Below are 21,153 nucleotides of genomic sequence, written 5' to 3'. Positions count from 1 at the left end.
AAATTGTTGATTTGTAATCTACAAATGAATTGGCGTTATTCACCTATGCTGACTGTTAATCAACTGTCTGGTCCCCTTTTCCAAGCTGGAGTCCCCTTTGAGTCTTGAGACAGAGCCCCAGATGAAGAGGACAGAGCTGGTTAGTTCTCAAGCTCAGAGCTTAACAAAGAAGTACCAGAAAACCAAAGAGCTCCTACAGCTGCAAGAACTGAAAAAGCGCAACATGCAGGCACAGCTTGGCCTTTCTCTCTCACGCTGGTCCACAAAGGAACCTTACCTTTCTGACACCAAACAAACTACCACCTCAGAGGTCTATCCCTCAAATGCCATTCAAAAAACAATCAGTTTTGCACTTCTAGACAGTGAGGGCAAGATTAGAGAGCTTGAGGGCTTGATAGATGCCAGTAAGCCTCTGACACTAAGGGAGCTGATAAAAGTTATGCTCTCACATAGTGAATATGTTTGGGTAGAATGTCCTCAAGGACAGGAAAGAAGTGAGCATGGTAGGTCAGTTGAAATGACACAATGCCAGAAACTGTTGGAAAGCCTTAAGACCCAGCAGGAAATTGAGAATGAGACTGTGAGGAAAAGCCTGGAAAAGGCTGGAGACTGCATCCGTGATTACGTAGCTCGTTTGGTCACTATGGAGGACATGTTAGGAAGAGTCCAGAGACAGAAAATGGAGGGTCTCAAGAATCCTTGCACATCAACTTGCTTAAGAGAAGACCATCCAGAAATGACGAGCAGAGATCTGTCGCAGCAGGTTGAATTGCTAGAAAATGAAAATGTCGCTTTGAACCAGCGTTATCAGGAAATTGTTAACCAGTTGAGGGAAGCGGATAGAGAAATCGACAGGCTAAAAGTAGAGCTTTGTAGACTCCGTAGTAGACAAGGCAGCGTAAACCAGGATATGACTGAGCAGGAAGACAAAGAGACAAATTCCACGGATACAAATGTTTACGAGGGAGAACTCAGTGAAAAATCGCAGCAGCTGCAAGAGGCTCTCGTTAAATTAGAGCTGCTTGGTAATAATTTAAAAGATACAGAGAAAAAACTGCAACTTAAAGAGGCCACCCTTAGGGGTCTTGGATTTCAGGTGGCAGAAAATGAAAAAGATGATAAAGAGTTGCCTCCGGAGACAGAAGAACTCAAAAACCAAATAGAGGTCCTTCAGTACAAGCTTTTAGAGAATGAGCAGATGCTTCAAAATGTTGAGAAGATCTGTAGAGAACTTCAATCCCAAAACACAGAGCTGCTTACTAAAAATAAGGATGCAGAAAGGATGTTTAGTCAAATGCTTATTGATGCTCAAAAGGAAATTAGAATGTTAGAGGAGAAGGCAGGAACTGAAGTAACGCTTGGTAGTGAACCAGGAACAGAAAGTGGGGGCCAAGAGTTGATGCAGAGAGAAGAAAGACTGGCACATGATGGTAAGATTAAGGAAGTAGCGAAAGAGTTCAAGAGTAAGTCTGAGTCTCTTAATCATGTTCTTGACATGTTGATAAATGGCAGTGAGGAAATTAAGAAATGTCATTCTTCCAGCACTGGCATGGAGACCAAAACTTTAGACAGTTATCAGACAGGAATGAATAAGGAAATGATTGAGAAAAAGATGCTACAAGTAGTTCTAGATGGTTTAGACAGCTGCCAGAAAGGCTCTGGGCATGAGCAAGCCCTTGCAGACAAAAGGAATGTTGTAAAGCGTATGCTAGTTGAAAATAAAATGCTGCTTTTTATGAATGATCCCTCCAATCTCCAAGAAATAGAAAGTGCTGGACATGGATATATGTTGAGTGAAGAGACAACCATGAAATTGAATTTTGAAATTTTGAATCCTTTGTTTGATCCTGCTAATTCCTGCATTACGAAAAATCTTGTCAAAGTCATACAAAATAAAGTGGTTTTATATAATCTGACAGCTTCAGCTATTAGGGAATGTACAAATGAGCAACTCCAATCCTTAGCTTTGAATCTTTCAAGCTATGGGACTCAAGAGAGACACTGGTCTGAATACATTCGTGAGGCTATCTTGGATGTAACCTGTACATACTTGGTAATTCAGCAGATCTTATTGAAGAAGAAAGAGTTAGGAAGAGAGACACATTTAGAACTAGCTGCCTGTGCAAGTTGTGCTGATTTGAGAGCACAAAACATGAAGCTCAGATGTGAACTCAAACAGAAGCAGGCCCAGTCAAGTTTCCAGAGTGTCATGAGTGGGGATTCAATGACTGTTACCCACATTCAGATAGAGGGAGAGCCAATTGGCTCCCTGGACAAGGCAATTCATCTTCAGGACATGGTGGCCAAGCATAAAAAGGAACTGCGAGAATTAAAGGAGGTATATGAGCAAGATGCAGAGAAGCTACGACATGAAGTGGTTAAGGCTGGTGAGACTCTAAGGCTGAGGTCAGAGGAGAATGTGAAAGAGATTGACTCCCTGACTATTTGCATGGAGAACCTTAAGAAGAAGCATGAGATGGATTGTCATATCTTAAAAGCACGCTTCAATCAAGAGATGGAAGAACTTGCGGATGCTGCTGGCAATGATGTTGCTGAGCCTGCAGTGGATGGCAAATCAAACTCAACTTTCCTCAAACTACGGATAAAAAAGCTTGTATCCCAGGTGTCTGACTTGACAGAGGAAATTAATCGGCGAGATTGTGTGGTGGATGAGGCATTGCTACGTCTGAAATATGAGAAAGACCTGGAAAATGTTAAGGTCAAGGAGTTCTATGTCCTTGCTGTTCTCTCTCCATAATGACTTCATGTGACAACCTTAAACCTGACCCTTTCCCCTCCTTTTTTCATACTAACCCTGCTTTGTGGTGCTTTGGTCTAGCCTAATATCTATCACCAGTGATGCATGGCTAATAACTTTAGATATGCATGTACATTTTAAGTATTAGGAGTGTGGATGAGCTGTGATAAGGTGTAGGGTAAAAAATATGATATAACTTATTGGATGTTCTCTTTAGATTGGAAGTGCAAAGTAAATGATTACTTACAAAAACAATTCTAATTGAAAACATATAAGAATGCATTCCACAGATGTATTAGACAATTTTTACATTATGCATTTGGCAGACGCTTTTATCTATAGTGACTTACAGTGCTTTCGGGGTATACATTTTATTAGTTTGTGTTTTCCCTGGTAATCCAACCCATGATTTTGGTGTTGCTATTGCCATGCTTTACCAGTTGAGCTACAGGAATCCCGTCTGCAATCATTCAGTAAAATTATCTAGGTATTTTATTTATTTATTTTTTTGCAAGATGCAACAGGAAAAACTTAATTTCTCACAGTTAATATGTGGCTCACCTGGTTGACTTGGATCTGAACTTGTTTTATCTGACTAAACCTAATTAACAGCCAGTACTGAATGCAAAACTAGTTCTGTGCATAAACTGCTTATCTTTAATGAATGAAAACCCCAGCTTTTTAAAACCTTTTATTAAAAATAGCAAAGTAATGCAACGCAAAACCTAAGATATTTAATTTTAAGATATGTTCTATTGAAGTACCAATTTAAATCTGGAAGAATTTAAGGAATTGTCTCAAGACAGAAACTTAAAGGGATCATGGCATACACCTTTATTATGTTTAATTTTTTTCCTTGTGGTACATTTATCATATTATTAATGTTTTTATTCCACCAAAACTCATAATTTAGTAATATATGATACATTTCTATCCTGTGTCTGGCTCTGTCTAAAACACTTGGCTTAGGCCTCAGCGTCTAATTTAAACACCCACTGTTATGATTGTCTAACATAGTGCAGCCCCTCGAATATAGCCATATATGATTAAAACACAATCAGAAAAGAATGAACCAGCTACACAGTAATACAAAACGAAATTTCAGGGTTTCCACAGAACGCACACTCAACACATTGCATCCAAATGTGTCAAAATGTTCACTCAAGGACATCATATATTATAAATATCAAACAGTCATGATGGAATTGGTTACTTGTGTTTTTGAAGTTGGGCCCAATTCGGTTTTTAACACTGTTCTCCCAGGCAGCGGCAGCAATTGAATTGAGCCGAACAGAAGCGTTTTCGAAATTTGAGCATGTACTGCTCTTACAATGTGGCACACATCGCCAGAAATGCTTCAAAATGGTGAAAGACATCCATCTAGTGCATGTTTACATAGACCAACAATTAAAAAATTGTGCAAATGAGGCTAAATGCATCAAGGACGCATTTATACTCAAACAGCAAGACACAGAATGTGGATCTACTTTTAAGAATTGTAACTTGACATTGTGGCTTTTAAAAGCAACAAGAGATGCATGATAATGGATAACTGTAAGCAGTTTGTTTATTGCATGTTTGCATAGAAAAACATTTGGCACAAGAAGGTGTCCTTTGTAAGTCCCTTTGGTGCAGATGAATAGTAGGCCCGTCTTGTTCTCTTCTCTTCGCCGGTCTGACTGAGCACCAGTGGGCAGGCCAAGGGTGCCATGATGTTAAATTGATGTCTTGCAGTAGAGGCAGTCATGTGCTGATGTATTCATCTCTTTGACATCACAAAGTTGGGTAAATCCATTTGAGACGTTTTTTGCAGCTTGGTATAAATAAATGCTCTTTGTATTGAGGAGGATGTTTTAAGCTGAGAGTCCATGTAAACTGTAATATCAAAAGATTAAGGAAAATGTCTTTCCTCATGTCATGACCCCTTTAAGTATAATTTGGTTGTATTGCATTGTTGATCCAACTCAGCAGTTAGCAGAACATCTGGGAATTTCCAAATCCTGGCCAAAAAAATAATCATATCAGAATCTGTTGTCCCCTGTCACAGTTCCTGTTTGAAAAATTAACCTCAAAAGCTGTTTTTAGTGGGATTTTACCATCATATCTGCATTTCTATTAGGCTGCATTTTGTCGGTATGTGATGGAGCCATTTCCTGATTAGATTACATAATATTAAGCTAGTGATTGAAATAAACTGATGAGGGAGTTGGCATGAATTAACCAGCAATGGTATTTTTTCTGGCAGCCTGTATCTTTATTTGTATTGTGTCTCATTAGTATAAGTTTTAATTTCTTAAATATTCCATTTCAATACAAGTTAACCTCAATTGACAGCATTTGTGACAATGTTAATTACTACAAAATTTTGATTTGGCTTGCCCTGCATTTCTGTAAAAAAAATAAAAAGGGTCTGGTTTCCAGTGAGGCACTTGGAATGTAAGTGAATGGGGTCAATCCATAAACGTTAAAATACTCAATGTTTCAAAAGTATGTTCAAAATGTTCAAAGGAATATGCATTTTAAAATAATTTTAGTGTGCTATAATTGCTCACAAACCTTTTCTGTTTAAAGTTATAGCCAATTTTACAACTTTGGATCAAAATAACACACGTGCTGCACTGTTATTGTTGATTTGTGTGTGTATTTTAATGTTTTTTTTTATACATCGGCAAATTGACCTCCCACACAAATGACTGAATGAGCCAATAACAGCTCTGTGACATCCAGTCTATAAAATTGGACAAAAGTGTGAGGCAATGCCCAACTCGCACCTGCACAAATGTCCTGAACTGAAATGCCTTTAAACAGCGCCCACGAGGTAGCCATGCATCTGGTAGAATGAGCTCTCATGCCTGCCAGAGGTCTATTATAAATTATAAGACAGGCACTGTCGTGATATGGTTCTGGATTTGCAAGAATGAGCCCAAGAAGCAAAAAGCTGATTACTGTTCCTCATTGCCTTCATTCTTTCCATGTACAATTGTAGGTATGAACTGTACTTGAACAGTGAAGCCGCTCGTCCTCTGGCAAGGAATAAGGCGGCAGGTGAAAATTTAGCAAATCCACCGGCTTACAGCTGAGTCGCTCAACTTAGACACAAAGGCTGAATTCGTTTTAAGAGACATGATAAATCCACCTCAAAACGAATACAAGAGTGATGATCTGACAAAGCATATAGTTCACTAACCCGCTTTGCAGTTGTTAAGGCCAATAATAAATCTGCCTTTAAAGAAAGGAGATTTAATTTTATACTTTCAACTGGCTAAAATGGAGGCTGAGAGCGCGTTCAGAACCACGGACCGATCCCATGACGGAACCAGTGGTTTTGACACCCTGTTCAAATGTTTATTGCCATTATAAACCTGAAAACAAGCGGTTGTTGACCCATTGTATTTGAGTCTATTCCCACATGACAAGCTGATATGGCAACGAGATAAACCTTGATGGTAGAAAAGGCCCTGCCTTTATCTAAAAGTTCCTGCAGAAAACACAAAACATCTGCCACTGAACATAAAAATGGAAGTGTGTGTCTGTGTGCACACCACTGCTCAAACATAGCCCATTTCCGATCATACGCGGAGCACGTTGAAGCAGCTCTCGTGCTCTGAATTGTTTCAATCACCCTGAAGGGTAAACCCATGACACTCAAATTTAGCCTCTCATTAGCCAGGCCCAAATAGCTACTCAGACCTTGGAGGGGTGAGATATTTCCCACCGCGCTTGTGACGGGAGATCCCTGCGCAGCAGGAGCTGCCAAGGATGGGTGCACAAAATTTAAATTATCTCTGTCAGCCACAGTTTCCACAACCAGTTCGCAGTGATCAGTATGACTGGGTGACCATATTCTCTTACTCTATTAAGAGTGGTGGTGGCGTAGTGGCTAAAGCACATGGCTGTTAATCAAAAGGTCGCTGGTTCTAACCCCACGGCCACCACCATTGTGTCCTTGAGCAAGGCACTTAACTCCAGGTTGTTACGGGGGGATTGTCCCTGTAATAATTGCACTGGATAAAAGTGTCTGCCAAATGCATAAATGTAATGTAAATGTATTTAGAGTTGGAATGATCAGACTCAGTGGAGGAAACACGTTAATTAGCCAAGGATGCGCTAGAGTATCCACACCCATAGGAGCACCGTCTCTTGGCAGATGTTTTTGTGCAATGCAAAGAGATCTATGAGAGCTTGCCTGCATCTCTCCCATAGCTGACTCGCCACCTAAGGGTGAATTCTCCATTCTCTGTAAAGTGAATTGCCCCTGGCCCCTGGACAGGTGATCAGCCCCCGTATTCATAACTCCTGGAGTGTGCGATGCCCGTAATGTGAGAAAGCAGGCACTACTCCACACAATTAGTTTTTGTGCCAGGCTGTGTAGCCGCTGTGAACATGTGCCCTCTGTCTGTTTATATATGCCACCGTTGTGCGATCTGACGAGGACATTGTGGCATTGAAGGAACAGTACAAAGTGCTTCAATGCGCATTCTGTAGTGATGCTGGGCCAAACCCCATTCACTATTCTTCCTTCGCACACCACGCCCCAACCTGTGAGTGAAACGTCTGTCGTCACCACTTTCCTCAGAGAGACCACCCCCAAAGGGTTCCCCTATGAAGGAAAGCAGGGATTCTGCAGTGACAGAGTGAGCATCCCCTCGTCACTCTTACTCTTCGATTTAAGTGACGGCGAGGACACGAGTGCTGCGCTGCAGTCCAATGCTGAAACTCTCTCATTCGTAGTAGTCCCAAAGGAATGACTGACACTGTTGAGGCCATCAGACCCAATAGCTGTTGACGCAACCAGAATGAGACTTTTTTTCACTTTCTGAAAAAGGGACAATCAACTGTGAGTCGATCCGATGCGTTCCTCTGACAGAAAACGCTCGATACTGATCGGAGACCCAATTAAATTATTTCCTGTGAGGGCATCAGTCAGCTATTTGTTTAGTTTATTTTGTATCCTAGATTCGCTAAACGAGACACCAAAATTTTCTGTGTGACTGGTAGATGCCCACATGAAAATACGTGTCCTTCAGATCAACTGAGGTAAACCATTCTCTGGGGTGAATAAACTGAGAGAGTGTTTTGAGCATGAGCATTTTGAACTTTCTAAAATATTTGTTGAGGTTTTGCAAATCCAGAATGGGATGGAGACCTCCTCTTTTAGGAATGATGAAATACTGGGAGTAAAAGCCCTGATGGCTGTCCTCCAGCTGCACAATTCTTAATGCTCTTTTGCTCTGCAAATTGGCTGTTTCCTCCTCTAAAATCTGAGCTGACTCCCCCTACACTGTTGACATTAACACACTGTTGAACAGAGGTGGTTTTACAGTGAATTGCAGTAGATAACCCTGTTTTATCGTAGATAAAACCCAGGGATGAACTGCGCATGCGTGCCAACGTTCTGCGTGAAAAGAAAGGCGCACGCTAAAGCTCTCACTCACTGATGGTACTGCGGCACAATCTAGTGGCGTAGCTGGGGATTGCAGCTCTGAGTTCGGTATCATTTTGTGATTAATTTTTCGCCTACTGCCTGGATGCACAGAGGAGAGTTTTATTTTTGTTGCACACATGTTTTTTTGCAAACTTTCCTCCACTCTCTTTTCTGACAGTGTTGTTTTTTTTATTATTATTATTCCCCAGCCCTGATTTATATATTAAAATTGTAATCATGTAGTTTGTTTAAATGACAAACTATTTCCTCATTGCACAGTCCAGTACCACATATTGATGACATTGATGACATTTGTCATCAATATGTGGTACTGGACTGTGCAATGAGGAAATTCGATTTTCCACCCAGAGAGCCTGGTGAATAAACAAGTGCAGGTGTGGTTATGGTGTGACATGGAGACAGGAAGCTGTTCTGCATTCAGCAGAAGTTGGCCTGCTTCATGAGACAGACCTTGTCCCTGGAACTTAGCCCTATATAAACAACTGCTTCATCAGGCCTGTAGAGAGCTAGACAGCATCTATAACTGAGTACAGAGATTAGGGCCATTGAATAGACAGCGGAAATATGTTTGGGACTGCACAGTCGGAAGCACATTGAAATCTTCTCTTGTGGAAACTTGTACTGAAATGATACTTTCAGCTGTGTTAGTGAATAGTTCTGTGTTTTTTGGAATTTAATGCTCCAATTGTTTTAGACATGGTCCACACTCTAATATTTAGGCAAGTTAAACCCATGATATCTAATATAGACTATGCACAGGATGTTTCTACAGAATAAGTTCTACTGACAAATGAGACCATACACAGTGGCCCCAAAACGTATTTGGACACATTAGCCAAAATTACGATTTATGAATTTGCATTAGAAAACAAAATATAAAACCAGTGGCATCTGCAATAAAATAATGGAAGACCTTGTCTCAGAACTTGCTAGACTTTTCTGGTTACTTAACAACTGATCTCAAGGTAATTTTAGTGAATGTATGAAATTCGATCCCCTGAGGTTCAGGTGGTGGACAACCAGAAATTGTCTGAATACTGATTATCTTTTGAACAGTATCAAAATATGAAAAAAAGATAACATCTTTTTGACAGATCTGTCATTTTATAATTAAAAAACCAAACAAACTTCTTTTTTAAAATGTATGCGACATGGTTTGATATTTTGTATCTATTGCATTTCATACATTCAAGACATTAATAAATTTTTAAGTATCGCTTAAGTGTCCCAAAAACATTTGGGCTACTGTATGTCTATAATGTGACGTAGTCCCACCATTATAGGTGGAACTGTGTTATGTCTACAATACCATCTATCACTGGCCTCTGTGTCCCCTTTATGTTCATCGTAGGTTATTAACGTCTAGCTTTGTGTCGATACCTCTCTGTCCACACATCGCTAATCTCTGTTGTCTGTGTAAGTGTTATCCTCGTCAAAAAGTAGAAGGAATCTGTAATTGATCCAAACATGGTGCACTAAACTGCTACTCCCTGCTGTCCGATTCCTTCTCATCTCTACAGGCTACATGTGAACGAGGCTTTGCTGCCATGGAAGAGTCCCACCAGAAGGTGATAGACGAGCTGCAGAAAAAGCACCAGCGGGAACTGGAGAAACTGCAGGAAGATAAAGAAAGACTGCTGGCAGAGGAGACGGCAGCCACTATAGCTGGTTAGTCAGAGGAAAAGTGCAAGAATCACTTTTGTTGCCAGAAAGTTTGTTTTATGTTTTATGTGTTTTTTCCTGTGTTGTGTGGCGTTGTTTTGTTTTTCGTTTTGTGCCCATTTCTGATTTTTAATGCTGTTTTTATTTTATTAGCTATCGAAGCGATGAAGAATGCCCATCGGACGGAGCTCGGGAGGGAATTGGAGAAAGCACGCAAGGCCAACAACAACACTGAAAATGCAGACATTGAGGAAATCTGCAAGCAACACGAGTCAGTTGTTATTCCTTTATGCTATTTCAGTGCACGATGACAGCTTGTACTCATAATGTAGTTAAATCTATCTCAACCACTTCTTATTCCTCTGGAGATATCCCGCGCTAAAGAAATAAATAACCTGTTCCTTTTTTGTAATTGTACGTAAATTGCACAAAGGAACAGGAAAGCTGAAAACAAGCTTATAAATGCCAAACCTTCCACTTCTCCCCAACATCATCTTAACACTCTTATTATATTTGTGCTTTCATTAGTGATGCATTTATTTCTAAATCTGTGATAAGCAAAGACTTTCTACATTCTCTATACTAATGGTACATTAATCGAAGTGGATAAAGAGTTTAAGTCAAAAGCCCAACTGCGTGACTAGCTTCAGTTGCCAAGTGTATCCTGGGGCAAAGATGGCAATATTCCAACTTTGTTGTGATTGTTGTTTGTCTACATTCCCATAATCTGCCCTTAAGCTCTTGGGTGTACTTCTGTCTAGACTTCGAGGCCTTGCTCTTTTAGCATTTGTTAAAACATTAACAAATTAAAGAAAACAAATGGCTCTTGTGTGTGTTGTAGGGAAGAGCTGATGTCGTACCACAGGGAGATTGAGGTGTTATCAGAACAGTACTCTCAAAAGTGCTTGGAGAACGCACATCTGGCCCAGGCACTTGAAGCCGAAAGACAGGCTCTCAGACAGTGCCAACGGGAGAACCAGGAACTTAATGCGCACAACCAGGTAAACTTGGACATTGAAGGATTAATGGGTTTGTTCACACAAAATGTAATTTCTGTCAGCCTTCACTCAGCCGTAGGACTTTCTTGCATGGAATACAAAACGATGTTAGGCAGAATGTTAGCCTCAGTCACTATTCACTTTCATTGTAAGGAAAACATATGCATTGCTGAATGGTGATGGAGTCTGTCAGTCTCTAGCATTTCCTTTTGTGCGCCACGGAAAAAGAAAGTCATACAGGTTTGTAAAAACACGAGGGTGAGTAAATTATGACAGAATTAAAAAAATTGGATTTTGATTAAAAAAACAAACCTGTAAACACAGAGATCAAAACCAAAACCCATTCTAGTTTTTCATCTGGCTGCATTGTATTTGTGGCATTCTCAAAGCTGTTTTCTTGTAATTGTTTCGAAGGAGCTAAACAACCGTCTGGCTGCTGAGATCACTAAGATGCGATCAATGACGAGTGAGGATGGCACAGACACGGGCAATGTCATACAGGGAAAGGAGCTGTATGAACTAGAGGTCTGTGTTAAGTGTTTTCCCATGACATCTAAGCTATTTTTGACAGCATCCTGCAGAAGAAAACATAATTGTCCTGCTTATGTTTACAGGTAATGCTAAGGGTGAAAGAGTCAGAAGTGCAGTACCTGAAGCAAGAGATAAACTCTTTAAAAGATGAACTCCAAACTGCCCAAAGAGTAAGTGCTGCATATTTGTTTACACTACCAGTCAAATGTTTGGACATACCTACTTGCTCTTTGTTGTTACTCTTTTCCACATTTTAACTTGTAAAGTCATCAAAATTATGAAATAATACTAATTGAAATATTGGAATTATTGTAGTGACCAAATGTTTTTTCTTTTTTTCAGAAAGCAAAGCTTCTTTTGATCTTATATTTTTATAATCTTCAAAGCACTTTGTCTGAAAGTATAAACTCTAAGCATCATTCGTATTTCCCTAAAAAGTCATTAGATCCAAATAGATTTTTTTAGATCATGAGAAACATAAATTCACTCAAGTGTCCAAACTCGTTGTGTATGTTTTACTTAATGGCAAGAAGAGACAAGAATGAATGATTAATAATGTTAATAACACATGACATGCCCATCTTTGCTGTCATAGGATAAAAAATATGCAACAGATAAATACAAGGACATCTACACAGAACTAAGCATTGTAAGGGCCAAAGCTGAAAGAGATCTAGGGCGACTTCGTGACCAGCTGCAGCAAGCCCATGAGGCACTGGGAGAACCCACGCTGGAGGATGTGGAGCGTGGTGGTTATGGTACATTCCTATAGCTATATTAATTGCAATAATAAAGTAAAACTTTGATTAAAACTTAATTATGACCTTTTTGGGGGGTTTTGAAACAGTTGGCTCTCACATTGTCTTTCAGATATCATGAAGTCAAAAAGCAATCCAGACATTTTAAAGATGGCAGCCGCAGCTGCAAAACGCTCTGAGCGCACCATGAGGTCAAAGGTAGATTAACAAACACAAATATTTAGTCCTTTCACATCCCCGCTCTTTGTCAGTTGAGTTTCTTAAGTGGGCCATTCAGACCGAGACGCGTTTTTGCGATTAAAAAATAAAAGCATGACGCAGTGGCACGAATGGAGCAGAACGCAAGTATCTCGAGATGCGTTTTAACAGTTGAAGTTAAAACAGTTGAAGATGCAGCGCAACAAACAAAGATGTCAGTCTATCGCATGTTTGCGCATGTCGCAAAAAACTATTGAAAAACAGTTCAGATGGATACAAAAATGTATTTGGTGTGAACGGCCCCTAAGTTTCACAGAGTTGAAAGCAGTTGAAGTACACAACCACCTGTTTATAGTATCAGATTTAGTTAGGTCACACTGCCACCATCAGGTCACCTGTTTATTTTCCTTTCCGATTAAAAGAAATGATTCCAAAATGATGCCTTTAAAGTTTAAGTGGATTCATTATTAATAGTTACACAATTTAGAAACTCAACACTTTGTGTGCTGTGTTCTGTCCCACAGGAGAAAGCCTGGTAGGTAGTGGTAAGAAAATTGTCTTTTGAACGTTTCCCTCTCTAACACACAGTGGTGTGTGTGTTTGTTTCCTCCCTTTCCCTCTGTTCCCAGTCTGTGAGTCGTGACATGCCCTGGGACTGCTAAAGACTAAACCCTGAAGACCTTTTGACTTCTAATTTTAGGTAAATTTTCTTGGATAGGACAGTACACTCCAAACTCCCCTATGCATTCCTTGCATCAAGAATTTGATTTTTTTTTATTTTTTTTTTTATTCAGAGGGATTTTTACCAATTAGAAAAGTGATTTACAGATTTTTTAGAGACTTTATTTCCAGGTTATATTTTTTGCATTATGCATGTGGTTCTCTACTAAATCCAGTTGACAACATCATACAGTGATGGCCAAAAATATTGGCACCCTTGGTAAATATGAGCAAAGAATTCAGTGAAAAATATGTCTTTATTGTTTATCCTTTTGATCTCTCATTCGAAATATTCACAAAAATATATTACATTACATTTATTACATTTTACATTATGCATTTGGAAGATGCTTTTATCCAAAGCAACTTACAGAGCACTTATTACAGGGCCAATCCCCCCGTAGCAGAGTTAAGTGCCTTGCTCAAGGACATATTAGTGGTGGCTTTGAGGATCAAACTAGTAACCTTATGATTACCAGTTCTGTTCTTTAGCCCACCTACATCACAAGTTGTTTGGTAGAGTTTCATGAAAAAATCTCATCCAACAACAAATTCAAGCATCTTCAGTTTGCCAGACATTAATGGAACTTCAAATGGGACTGGGTTCTATGGTCAGATGAAAATCAAAATAGAGGTTTTTGGCAGCAAACACCAGAGATGGGTTTGGCGTGCACACAGAGAGGTATCCATATGGAAAAGTACCTCATGCCCATGGTTAAATATGGTGGTGGAACTTCAAAGTTGTGGGACTGTTTTCATGCCAAAGGTCCTGGACATCTTGTTTATATACATGGCATCATGGACTCTATCAAATGCCAACAGATAAAAAAAAAATCTAAACCTGGCTATAACCTGGTTGGATCTTCCAGCAAGACAATGATCCATAACAAACATCAAAATCAACACAAAAATGGTTCACTGACCACAAAATCACGGTTCTGCCATTGCCACCCAGTCTCCTGACCTGAACCCCATAGAAAACCTGTGGGGTAAACTGAAGAGGAGATTCCACCAACATGGACCTCTGAATTGGAAGGATCTGGAGAGATTCTGTATGGAGGAATTATCTCAGATCCCTTGCCATGTGTTCTCCAACCTCAGTATGCATTATAGAAGACTCAGAGCTGTTATCTTGGCAAAGGGAGGTTGCACAAAGGATTGAATAAAAGGGTACCAATAATTGTGCCACACATATATTTGAAAACATTTGTTTTTTGATAAAACTTGTGTTTGGTTTGCAATTGTTTGATATCCATTAGAGGATATATTTTTGTGAATACTTTGAATGAAATAGCAAAAGGATAAACAATAAAGACATTTTTAAGACAGCCACCTTTGCTCATATTTACCAAGGGTGCCAGTATTATTGGCCACCAGTGTATGTACTGAACAAAGGGTTGTTTATGTTATCTCGCTTTCTCCCCTGTCCTCTCATAGTTGACTGAATCTGTATCATCGTTCATATTTCAAAACAGATACACCTTAGTTTCACAAAAAGAAACAAAAGCAGTTCAAAGTTTGCTACTATTATAGTTTAGATTAGTATGGCTGTGGGTTTTGTTTTTGGGTTTTGTTTGTTTAGTGGTCACAGGAGTGTGGGATTTGTTGGCAGTAAAATGCAGCATCATTTGTTACCACCGAGTTAGTGTCAGCTTTTGACATGCTTTTGGCCACCCACAATCTGTTTCGATACATATTTCATATTTTCAAAACTGAAAAGCACTTTCTCGATCTCGTAAGCTCTGGTCTGATTGGCTGGTTTTGCACAACTTCGTGCCAATATTTTAATACATTTTTCCATACTGATCTCTAATTGTGGTGTCATCTATTTCACCCCTTAAGTGTGAAGTGTGGTTGGAAATTTTACATGCCGATCAGACAGTCTCCTCCTGTCTAAAGCTGCGTTCACACCGCAGCTTAATGACACCCAAACCTGAGTTTCTGCTCATATCTTATTTTTTTGTAAGGTTGTTCACGCGGCATTTAAATGTAGCCCATATCAGACACTAGTCTGAACAGCTGACACTTGTTAACTGACCCGCATGGATATAACACTTCCCGAGCATGCATATAACAAACCCAGACATGTTTGTTATTTTAACCCTTTAAGCTCGGATTGGCCTGCCGGTGAGCCCGCCGAGAAAGAAATGATCAAAATATCAATAACCACAGTCTTGACCAACACAAAATAGGTATCAGTTTTAAAGCTCAGAAGCTGTACTTTACAATGCATGTAGGCATTACAACTAAAACTGAACAAGTGCTTTGAAATTTGCAGACAAATCGGAATAATAATTTTGATTTTGATAATTTATTAAACATTTTTCAATGTATATAATGTATTATTGTAATCGGTAAAAACATCAAACTGATCAAATAGCCATGTATCATATGTCGTTGGAAAGCTTTTAAAGAGTAGAATACAACCAGCATATTTTACTTGCAGACAAAATTATTACGAGTAATAGCTAGGAATATGTCTTTGACATACACCGATTAGCCTCAACATTAAAACCACCTGGCTTATATTGTGTAGGTCCCTCTCATGGCACCGAAACAGCACCAACTTGCATCTCAGAATAGCATTCGGAGACGTTATTCTTCTCACCACAATTTTACAGAGCGGTTATCTGATTTATCGTAGACTTAGTCAGTTCGAACCAGTCTGGCCATTCTCTGTTGACCACACTTATCAGACAGGCTGGTTTGAATATTTCTGTAATTGGTGATCTCCTGGGATTTTCACACACAACAGTCCCTAGAATTTACTAGGAATGGTGCCAAAAACAAAAAAACACCCAGTGAGGGGCAGTTCTGTGAACGTAATTGCCTTGTTGATGAGAGAGGTCATCAGAGAATGGCCAGACTGGTCAAATTGACAAAGTTTACGGAAACTCAGATAACCACTCTGTACAATTGTGGTGAGAAGAATGACATCTTCGAATGTTATTCTGAGATGTGGGTTGGTGCTGTTTTGGCAGCACGAGGGGGACCTACACAATATTAGGCAGGTGGTTTTAATGTTGTGGCTGATCGGTGTATATGTTAAATGTAAAAACATGTTGCTTATAAGCCGCGTGCCTCAGCACCTACGATAGTCGAATATGTCGAAGGCATGAAGAAAGCTCGTCATGGAGGTAATCAAAGAAAGGAAGGGAACGATGTAGTGTTCCCTTCCTTTGGCCAATCAATTTCCACAAAATAAGTAAATCTTTTTTTTTCTGGAAAATAAGTCGCATTTTTTCATCATCTGAAAGGTCCTGTGATTTAGACTGTAGTCTGAAGCAATTTATATGCATAATTTATAAATAACTGATGTCGGCTGGTCAAACAATGCGCACCAAAACAGATGAAAACATAGAGAAGGTATAGAGATAGTAGAAACTTTAAAAATTTGCCAATTCAGTATATTTGGCCTTTAAAAAGTATTTTATGCAACCAGTTTAAATATTTTGTCCATCATAACATTATTGTTCTAATAAACTAGTCCGCTGTCAAATGCAATTCCTCACATGCCCATAAAGTGATGCTTCATCATACTCGTATTAAAAACATTAAGACAGTGAACAGAATAATTAATACATTCCAAAGAGGGTTGCAAATATCATAAATATCCACATTTGCTAACATTAATGAATTAATAGAATACAACATATGTATTGTTTTACTCACAGTCTAAAAGCTGTTTATTTGTGCACGGAATAGTGTTACAGATGTTATCAGCAGATGTGGCTAACTTGTCACGTTTGTCTCATGAAACATAAACCAAATATGAGAAACTACACGTGATTACTAAAGGCAAATTCTCCCAATTAAAACAAATCCAAAAACACTGACACAATGTGTAGATTCTGAGGTACTGTAATCTTCATGGAGCGTGTTTGACATATGAACCGCTGAAGGGAAGTCTGGCGGCTGCTCCAGGATCCTAATACCTGCAGTATCCAACCTCTGTCAGTGTGATTTATACAGAGATGTGACTTATGTGTTTTTTGTTTTATTTATTTTTTCTCTCAACAATGCGATTTTGACCAGGTGCGACTTTATTTCCAGAAAATACGGTAAATAAATACATAAATAAAAACATTATTTGCTGTGGCATTACAATATTTAACTTACAAGAACAAATCTACAAATTGGAAAAGACGTAAATTTGTTGGTTTTTCATTACCCAATTAGCGCACTTGTCACCTGTGACCTCATTATACAGCGCACCTCTGTTGCTTGTGTTTTTTGCCTAGCCAAATTTCAAACATTATGAGTAAACATGCTGCTAAGACAGACAGAAAACGTGGACAAGTTCTTGAAAAGGAAAACTATTGACGATGGTTATGTGGGATAGTGGTGTGCCATGGGATTGTTTTTAATTGTAAAAAGTGTGCCGTGGCAGAAAAAAGGTTTGGAAACTCTGGTTGCATTGATCTGAATCCTAATACGGTTGGTTTAGCACAGAGGTGGAATTCATCCAAATATGGGCATGAGAGGATAGTTTACTCTAATTACATGTGATCACCAGATGGCAGTGCCAAGTACATGACACAGACTCAATGATGGCTCAAATGACACAGAATGGAACTGAATGAGATCTCGTTACTCATGCCTGCATGCTTTGAAGAGAGAGAGCATAGCTTTAGTCATTATTGTATTTGCATCTGTAATTAGTTTTTATGTACAATTATTATGTTTTATTTGTTGGGAGAGGCTTTTGGACAATGTGAGACATTTTGAGGCACTAGGATAAATCATTTTTGTAATGCTATAAATTTTGATTGCTTTGTCGTATCAACACAATTTTTCTGAGTTACCTTGAGATATATACCGATCAGCCACAACATTAAAACCACCTGCCTAATATCATGTAGGTCTGACCGGTCTGCGGCTACGCAGCCCCATACACAGCAAGCTGCGATGTACTGTGTGTTCTGACACCTTTCTATCATGGCCAGCATTACATATTTCAGCAATTTGTGCTACAGTAGCTCTTCTGTGGGATCGGATTAGACGGGCTAGCCTTCACCGGTCCACCGGTTGCCCTTCCTTGGACCACTTTTGGTTGGTACTAACCACTGCATACTGGGAACACCCCACAAGTCCTGTAACAAATGGTTATGGTATATTGTTGACTGTTGAGAAGGTTTAGAAACGGCACACACACATTTAGAGGAAATGTCGGGTCATTTCAAACTTGTCGCGCTACAAAACATGAGATTAATCAGAATGATTTTAATTTACTGACAACCCTCAAACATTTTAACAGTAATTTTACATATTAATCTTTCTGGATAATGAAATGATAATTAAGTTATTTACTTACTTTTCCTTGTGGTTTTTGAATTGTCTGATGCAATTCGAGGTTGTGGTGGTTGTATCGGGTATTTTTGCGTCGTATATTGTGCATCTGGCAAATCTTTTTTTTTTATTCACATGGACCAATTTGAAATCTTTATATCCAAAGGAGATTATTTTGGGAACTGGACAGTCATCTGTCATTTTGGCGTGTTGTGACCGCAACGTTAACTGTGCAGATGCAGATCAGTGGTGCTGGCGGGCTTACATTTTTGCAAATTAATTAATTGATGTCGCAATATTTTTTTTTTAAACACAATTCATTACTGTTTATAATAAGTTATTGAAAATAATAATAATAATAATAATAATAATAATAATAATAAACATTCAAGTCATTGTTGAGTAATGCAGTTCAAGTCAAGTCTCGAGTCACTGGTTCTCAAGTCAAGTCATTATCTTCATTTAGTCAAGCAAGTCACAAGTCCTTAAATTTGCAAGTCAAGTCATGTAACTCGAGTCCCACACCTCTGCTATATCATTAAAAAAATACTTTTTTTTTTTTTACAAACTGACCCTATTTTTTGTTTTGTTTTGTTTTTTGTAGCGTTATACACGTTTAATTTTGGGCATGCCACTGAAACAGGAAATCTTCAAAAACACCTTCAGAGCTTAAAGGGTTAATATTTATAATGAATTAACTAATTAAAAATGTTATTAGTAGTTTTTACCAGAATAGGACACTTAATGACTATCTAATAAATGATCTGCAAGTGATGAAAGACCTGATGGATTAAGTCATTATAAATCAAGTCATTTGCGGTTTTAATTACGATTAAAGCTCAAGAATGTAATATTATTAGCAAGACATCATAAAATGGAAGGATAGCAGGAAAAACTGCATTATAGAATTGTAAGGTAGAGTTGTTATCTGTAAGTATTTCAGATTTTCATTGACTTGATTTTGCATTCACGTTTTGATATAGTTTGAGAAATATAGAAACTGTTTTCTGCATGAGTGACACGAGCAAAGAGCCGTGTTACATATGCTAAATCTACCTCTGCATGTTTTCATGCGCATATTTTACTGTGTGAAATAAAAACAAACCGCAGAACCCAACTTTTGAAGCTTATAATTTTCTCCTTTTTTTTTTTTTTCTTAAGAAGGAACTAAATGCATTAACTACAAAATATATGACTTTAATTTAAAAGTTTAAACTATAACGGGCATATTATGCAGTCAATCAAGCACACAAGTGATGAATGTTTAATTTGATTGACGTAAAGTCACATTAAAGTTGACCTGGCTGATCATACTGAAGGCACATGGTAAAAAAATCAGATGCGTATCAGAAATGAAAGTGACCCAGTGCAGTTTGAAGATTTCAAAAGTGAGATTGTGACAGTTGCAAGAGTGCAACCATCAGAAATCGGAACACCACATTGCGTCAGTGTAGTGTAGAAAAACAAGTCTGATGTGAATCTGACTATCTGTGATGTCTTTCTCATTCTGTCCTCAGAGTCTCAAGGAAGGTTTGACGGCTGAGCAGAGACTTCACTTGTTTGACAACAAGGATACCAAGGACTTCTGATATTGACGCGTCAACCTGCCTTGCTGCATGTTAATGAGACTCACCATATTTTAGCCCAGTAATTAATCATTTAGAAACACACTGGTCACAGCATACGGCAAATATTAAACATGGTTTGAAGATTGAATTTTATGTCTATAGTCTGCGTTTCATGCACTTCGGTTACTGTGACATTTTCTTTTGTTTCATTGCCATGTCTTAATGTAAATACTTTGTTTTTAATGAAGCATCTATCATGCATACACTAAACATGACTGTGTAAGCTACTGTTTTAACTTTAGTTTGTGTGAATCACCAGTGAAATAAGGAATTATAATGACTCGAGACTACAGATTATTGGAACATTATATGCAACTAACAAACGCTAGAACTCATCATGCCTTCAGGCTTTTGTATTACACTAGATGTGGTCAGTATGCACATTCTCTCCAGTTCTTTATTCTTTTAGTTAAATGGGACAACTGGCTGCGTAAAATAGCCTCAGTTAGACAACACAATGCTTGCTTCATTTAACTGCTGACCTTCTGTATGCTGACACTGCTTTAGTGTCTAAAGTGTTGGCATATATGTGTTGATTTGCCATCTCTGGATGTTTTAAATAAAGTAGCATTTATTATACAATAATACCTGTTAGGGCATAAAAAGATTACACCTGGAGGAGTTTGGTCTGGTGTAAAGTATTTACATTTATATAATGTTTCCATTATAAAATAATAATGGTCCACTCAAGTGAATGGGAGTTTTGTTTTTTGTTTTTGGATAATGTTTCCTCAAGCTGATGAAAGTCTGTAGTGTTGTGCAGTGGCAGTCCTTTATATTTATTTAAATGTTATGGATTTTTGTCTCACATTTCCATTCCTCTATACATTATTGTAAATATACTGCAAATGTACACAAACTGACAACAGGTTTATTAGCAATAAATATTTTTGCACCCTTTTTGGTACTCATTCTTTTGTGAATAACTCTGTGAAATCAGTTATGTGGGAATTAAAATTTTAATAGTAATTAAATTATATTAATGAGCTTTTTGCATTAGCAATTGATATTCTTAATGTATTTAATTGGCAGGCAACCAGTTGTGAAACTCACTTTTAGGATTCACCTTAAGCTTTTCAATGAAATTGCACTAATTTCTCCTTTGAGCCCAGCAAACTAGATATGCGATGAGTCCTTTAAAAGAACAATTTGTCCTATAATAAAT

General features: G+C 38.4%; 1 protein-coding gene across 2 annotated transcripts in view; it reads left to right on the top strand.

The window, feature by feature from the left end:
* The window catches only part of mprip (myosin phosphatase Rho interacting protein), an 81,902-nt gene extending 61,020 nt beyond the window's left edge, over positions 1-20,882 (top strand). Inside the window, exons 16-24 of one of the 2 annotated variants that reach the window (XM_052102693.1) lie at positions 86-139; positions 9,725-9,872; positions 10,020-10,137; positions 10,708-10,867; positions 11,279-11,389; positions 11,479-11,565; positions 11,991-12,153; positions 12,266-12,351; positions 19,878-20,882. In XM_052102693.1, the coding sequence (XP_051958653.1) occupies positions 86-139; positions 9,725-9,872; positions 10,020-10,137; positions 10,708-10,867; positions 11,279-11,389; positions 11,479-11,565; positions 11,991-12,153; positions 12,266-12,351; positions 19,878-19,949 (999 nt within the window). In that variant the 3' untranslated portion in view covers positions 19,950-20,882. The remainder of the gene's footprint in view (positions 1-85; positions 140-9,724; positions 9,873-10,019; positions 10,138-10,707; positions 10,868-11,278; positions 11,390-11,478; positions 11,566-11,990; positions 12,154-12,265; positions 12,352-19,877) is intronic. The other variant, XM_052102694.1, reaches the window with a different exon arrangement.
* Positions 20,883-21,153: the final 271 nt, after the last annotated feature.

This window comes from Xyrauchen texanus, chromosome 33 (assembly GCF_025860055.1).
Source record: "Xyrauchen texanus isolate HMW12.3.18 chromosome 33, RBS_HiC_50CHRs, whole genome shotgun sequence".
Taxonomy (NCBI): domain Eukaryota; kingdom Metazoa; phylum Chordata; class Actinopteri; order Cypriniformes; family Catostomidae; genus Xyrauchen; species Xyrauchen texanus.
This window is presented reverse-complemented; position numbering and strand designations above follow the sequence as displayed.